Here is a 5,485-nt window from a genome sequence, read left to right as displayed (position 1 = left end):
CTATTTCACACCAAAGGTGCCTAAAGGAAAACTGGGCATGAAATGAGGAGCAAAAGATTAAACATCTCAACCAGCCCTTGCTGTGCATCGAGGTAAAGAACTGCACAAGAAACAGCACCATTGCTGAAAAGCCTTGGGTTTCCATCTGGTATTTCATCCAGGTTCTCCTGAGACGAGAGGGGACGTACGCTGCTGTGAACAGACAGAAGGTGGGCGCTTAATGTGAGCCTTGCTACTTTGTGGTGGCCTGTGGCAAGGCTGGGGGTTTGCTGTTGTTGAGTAGTGACATAAACAGTAAAAAAAATCTGACAATCAAATACTGAATTTGAAGGAGTAATGGGCATGCATTTCTCTTCCAGCATTTCACTGTTAGATTGTCTCAGCCCAGAAACTGGGATATTTATTATTCAAAGGGACCTGCCATTGCATCTGAATTCAGCCCCATCAAGCTTTTTTGTTGCAATGGGGAGGGTTGTAATGTAGTGATGGAACAGGAAGACCATGAACTAACTTCTAAGGCTGGTTCTCTTGCAGGAACTGCCTCTGTAGACAGAAAGTCTCTTTCATGTTTAATGCCATGGAAAGTGCTGTGTACAGCAACTCGTTTAACTGAATGAGTAATATTAAAATGATATGATAATGCAAAGGAATATAAAAACCTCGAGATACTCATGAGAAGAATCCCGTCTTTTTGTCTCAGTGTATTTCAGAGTGCCCTAGGGGAATCGTTTTTCCAGGAGAAAAGCTGTATTCTGAATTTTCCTACTATATCTAATTGTAAACAGTTTCCCATAACAAAAAATTCAGCTGCCTTGAGAGTGCCTTTATCTCTTAAAATTGGATACCCACCCATGACAATGTATGACCCTGCTGACAGCTCATTTACTGAGTGATTATTTTTTGATTTTAGATCTGGTGGCCTCCTGAGATAATAGATGGCTCTGTGGGGCTTGCCAGTATAGGCGTGGAATAAGATATGCACATGGTAACCAACTAAATGGGCAACAAAAATATAACCACTTGGAGTTTCAAAACTCTTTTTTTCAGAGACTTTGCGGAAAGGGTTAAATATGCTTGTAAATATACCTGTTAGGAGGCTCCTTCTGGCTGCATGCCAAGTGGCAGGCGGTCTGTTTGGCTGCATAAAAGCAAATGATGACATGGTTAATGCTTCAGATACCTCTGGGACACCCGGACTCCCAGCAGGAATTAAACAAAGGTAGGAGTGAATGAACTGCATCTGTGTGTTCAGGTATTCAATGTGTGCACAGAAACTCTTGGCTCACAGGTGTTACTGAGGACCATTCACGATCTTCCTAAGCAAGAATTACTTCTCAGAGAGAATACCATAGCAAGTAAATCTCAAATTTGTGAGTGTGGGAAATGCCTATCAACTTTACAGGGTTAAGGATATTTTCCTTCCTTCCTACATCTTTCTCAGATTTCTGCCTCCTCTTTGTACTTTTGGTACTGAGGAAAGGGTTTGTTGTTGAAATTTTTGCAATTTGCAGTGGAACTCACCTTCTCCTCACAGTTTGTTCCTTTCCTCCTCAAGTCCTTCCTGCGCACGTGGATCACACAGGTCTCCAGCCACCTTGTTGCTACATAACACCCTGTGAGGTGTGGATTTGTGGCTACTCCCTGTGTGTCCTTGTTATCGTGGTCAGAGTCCTCACATAGGAATCATTGCCTATAGCCCCAGAAAGAAGGACAAAATATGAACTTCAGAGAAGAGCTGAACAGGAGGTGGTGGTGGTGGTGGGTTCTGGAAAGGTACGCATATGATGGTACATTCCTGACTTCACTAAATGTGAATTACTGCAGCCTTGGAAACAAAATTTCTCCAGGTGCCTCATTTGCACCAGGCACCTGGAGATGTTGAGGTGCTGTGCTGAGCAGGGTGGAAGGAAAGGCATGGACCTGGGCCAGGAGCTGCATGTTGTGTTTGAACCTGTTCATGGATGAATGAATGTATGATGTCATCCCTCCACATCCTAAGCATTACAATGGAGAGAGGGTGAAGAGTTCCCCTTCCTCTCCTTTGAAACCATGGGTTCTGCCGGGGCAGAAGATCCCTTTTCTCCTCCTTCATTGTCCAGCCCTTACAGTTCTGCCTCCTGCCTTACCTACAGGTGTAGGGTCCTCATGCCCAGGAATTTGTTGGTTTATAAAATTGTTATAGAGCCTATTATAGAGCCTAACCACAATGAACACAAAGACCCAGTGGGAACTGGAGTGGCAATACCAGGTGGAGCAACCAGCAACCTCAGCAGTGCCAACAGAGCTCCAGACCTTCTCCCTGTGATTGTTGGAGGAGAGTGATCAGACCCAAAGCCCTGGTGAACCCCACTGAAGAGTCGGTGGGGCCACCCCCTCCCCAGAAGGCCCTGCAGACTGGTGGTGGGGAACGCCTGCAGGGGCGTGGGGACTCACAGGGAGCTGTGGGGGAAAAACATTTGGGGACATTGTACAACTTCTTATGAGACGTTTTAAGGGGTCTGTGGGAATGTGCAAGAATATTATTTTTATTTAAGGGAAAGATCAAAGGTGGTTCTGCAGGGGGAGCTAGTGTGAGGGAAAAGGGGATAAAAGGGGCTGGTCGGGGTAACAGCTGGCTGGTCCGTACGCTCGTCTGACCGAGCCCTGCACCTCATCACCACAGCCTGCCCTACAGTCTTACTAAATGTTCTTACATAACAAGAATAATAATTATTATTACTACTAATAGTAATTACTCTTACATTCTTACTATTGACTTTCTGTGCGGGCACAGTCCCTATTCGGAGCCCGGGTGAGCGCCCACCACCCAACCCTCCAGCCAGGCTGGTGGGCAGCAGCACGAGCGCTGAGTGTCAGCAACTGGAGTGGGACCACGACCCTCAGAGGCTGGAGGTGCCGGTGCCAGCACCTGGGGAAACCGGGGCCTGGGGCGGCTCTGGGACAGACGGAGTAGCTAATGCCAGCAAATGGAGAGATCCATTTTCCACGTGTGGGTCCGTATTTCACTAGTGGACGTTAATCCGACCAGCCAGAGAGGAACAGTACCTGCTGCCCATTGTGTTCGTGTGTGTGTGAGCCTGCACAGGTGTCGGCACAGTGTAAAGTCACTGCTCCCTGTGTTCATCAGTGGCTGCCTGTGTGTGTGCACCTCCTGGTAGCACAGCCTCAGCCCTGCTCCAGGCTGGACCTGGGAGCAAGCTGCAGCAACCTCGTGTTGCCTAGGTGGGGGCAGAAGGAAATCCCCAGGGTGCTGTAGATACAGGATCTGGCTGCTCTTGACAAAATGTGATGGAGAAAAATGCAGACTGCTCCTTGTGCAAGGACAGATTCAAGATTTAATGGTGGACCACTTTGTAGATGCTGATATGGGGTGGTTGTACAGGCTTATTCACAGCAGAAGACTCTCAAGTCATTGAGAGCTGTGTCGTCCCCCCTTCCCTGGGGCTCCTCCACCTTTGTCTGGATCCCACAGATGGCCCCAGAGGTGCAGCTGCTGCTCCATGGGCCGAAGTGCCCCCATGGAAGTCCCCAGCCCTCCAGCTTTGTCCCATCTGAGCAGCCGAACCTCACGTTGTTGGCCGCTGTGTCGTCACGCAGTTGCCGCCTCTCTTCCACGCGCAGCGAGAAGGAAACCAGCTTGTTGCTGGGGCAGAGCTGGGCCTTGGTCCAGTTTCCCCACCTGCCAGAGAAGAAAATGACACGTCAAGATGTGTTCATCCTCCGCTGTGCTGCAATCAGCACTGCAGCTCTCCTGGGATCCTGAAGCCCCAGGGCAAGGGACCAACACAGGGATGGTGGGTTTCTGTGAGCACCTGTTTCACTCTGCTTCCCCACCGTCCCCTGGATGCCCAGCCACCATCAGCCCTGGGCTACCCTGTTGCTGCAGAACCCCCTGGGAATTTCAGCTGCCTGCTTTGTCCCTGTTACTTAATATCAATGTCGTTTTCAAAGTAAGCATTTGAGGAAAAAGAGAGAATACAGGTTTAAGATCTACATTTTTTAACTCTCCATCTTTCAAAGCACTGTTCCTTTCCTTGGGACCAGACCTCTATCCTAAGACCTTCACACATTGTGTACCTCCCCAGGCGGGGTGGGGAGTCACTGTCACAGGGGAGTATGGATGCCTATGGAGAAACCATTGCACTGGCTTTCCTTCATGCTCCCCAGAAGCTGCTGCCCTGAAGCAGGATGAGAAAACGGAGACTACTCACCACCCCACAGAGGACTCTACGACTGTGCCATCCGTGCAGAGCAGGCGGATGCCATTCAGAGCCGTGTCATCACCAAACAGCCAAAATCCCTGGTAGGACTCCACCTTAGAAGAGGGGAAGAAAATGTGAGAGGTCATCACCCTTCCCCATTTAAAAGAAGAGATAAGGTGAGCCCTCGTGATGAGGGGTGGTAGGAGCCAGACACAGGTAGTGCTGCTGAGCAGGGCTGTGGGGCAGCTCCATGGTATTTCTCAGGGAGCCCTTTTTGCTGTTGTCCCCCTCGGCTGTTTTTCCAAACCGTGGAGCAGAGGCTCTGGACACAGGGATGCTTGGTGGCTGCTGTCCTGGGTCATGCCCACCCTCTTGCAGTGTGCTGTGACACACTACTGTTGGTAGTGTGAGTTGTTCCAGCCCCTTGGGAATGGGCTCTGCAGTACTAATCCCAGGTCTTTCCTTGCCCCATGGACTCCTCTGCTAAGAAACTGCTCACTGGCAGGGAGCCTAGAGAGCTACTCTGTGCCAGAGTTTTCTTGCTGATAAGCCTGCATGAGCGATGCAGATACAATGCAAACTGCTGCAGCGGGACAAAAATATTGTGGCCAGCTCTGCTGAGACCAGAACAAAATAACACCATTTCACAGCAGGTTTTTTTTCCCCACCCCAAAGAGGGAGTGAAAACTTACCTTCACTTCAAATCCCTTAGCATAGCCGCTGGGGCAAAAGTGTTGGCGCCCCCAAGATCCCCAGGGGCCTCCATTGGGCACTGTGAGGATGGACTCGTATTCCCGTGCCTCTGTGCCCTGGAGGCAGCAGGAGCCCAGCAGGCAGAGGATGGCTGAGATGAGCAGCTGCATTGCAGAGGACCTGCTTGGTGCCTCACTGCGTGGAGGTGACGACATGGGGGAATTTATGAGCCAGAAGAGTGGGTGGGAGTCCTTGGGGAGTGTCAACAAACCCCATGGGGAGTGGTAGTTGTTGCTATGTACTGCCTCTGTTGACTGCCTGTCCCTCAGTGGATGGGCCACCCTTGCCAGCTGGAAGGGGTGTCACAGGTGTGCACCGTCCAGGGGGCTTACAGGGCTGTGAAAACTTATGGGTGTGATGGAAGGGAAGGCAGGGCAGAGTTGGGACCACGCTCCACAGGGGTGCTGCACTTTGGAGAAGGATCCTGGCAATGCTGCGAGGAGGGTGTTGGAGAGAGTGAGGTGGGAGGGGAAGAAACCTCTGAAGGGGCTGAAGCAAAACGGAGGTGGAGGGGTCTCAGGGTCCTTTGC

At 50.4% G+C, this 5,485-nt stretch overlaps 1 protein-coding gene across 1 annotated transcript; it reads right to left on the bottom strand.

Annotated features, from left to right (window-relative positions):
- Positions 1 to 3,384: 3,384 nt before the first annotated feature.
- Positions 3,385 to 5,065, bottom strand: LOC119142662 (vitelline membrane outer layer protein 1-like). The gene is made up of 3 exons (XM_037375817.1): positions 4,895 to 5,065; positions 4,212 to 4,315; positions 3,385 to 3,679 (listed from the first exon to the last, which is right to left on the bottom strand). The coding sequence occupies exons 1-3, from the start codon at positions 5,063 to 5,065 to the stop codon at positions 3,385 to 3,387; spliced, it is 570 nt and encodes a 189-aa protein (XP_037231714.1).
- Between the last annotated feature and the right edge of the window lie 420 nt (positions 5,066 to 5,485).

The sequence above is a fragment of the Falco rusticolus genome, chromosome 2 (genome assembly GCF_015220075.1).
Source record: "Falco rusticolus isolate bFalRus1 chromosome 2, bFalRus1.pri, whole genome shotgun sequence".
NCBI classification, from domain to species: Eukaryota; Metazoa; Chordata; class Aves; order Falconiformes; family Falconidae; genus Falco; species Falco rusticolus.
The sequence above is the reverse complement of the archived record's forward strand: the minus strand, read 5'-3'. Positions and strand labels throughout refer to the sequence as shown.

Excerpts from the sequence above, each read along its gene's own strand:
- LOC119142662 (XM_037375817.1), bottom strand. The coding sequence starts at position 5,065 with ATGCAGCTGCTCATCTCAGCCATCCTCTGCCTGCTGGGCTCCTGCTGC. Across the intron at positions 4,316-4,894 it reads CTAAGGGATTTGAAGTGAAG|GTGGAGTCCTACCAGGGATT; the intron begins GTAAGTTTTCAC and ends CCCTCTTCTAAG. Across the intron at positions 3,680-4,211 it reads GTAGAGTCCTCTGTGGGGTG|GTGGGGAAACTGGACCAAGG; the intron begins GTGAGTAGTCTC and ends CTTCTCTGGCAG.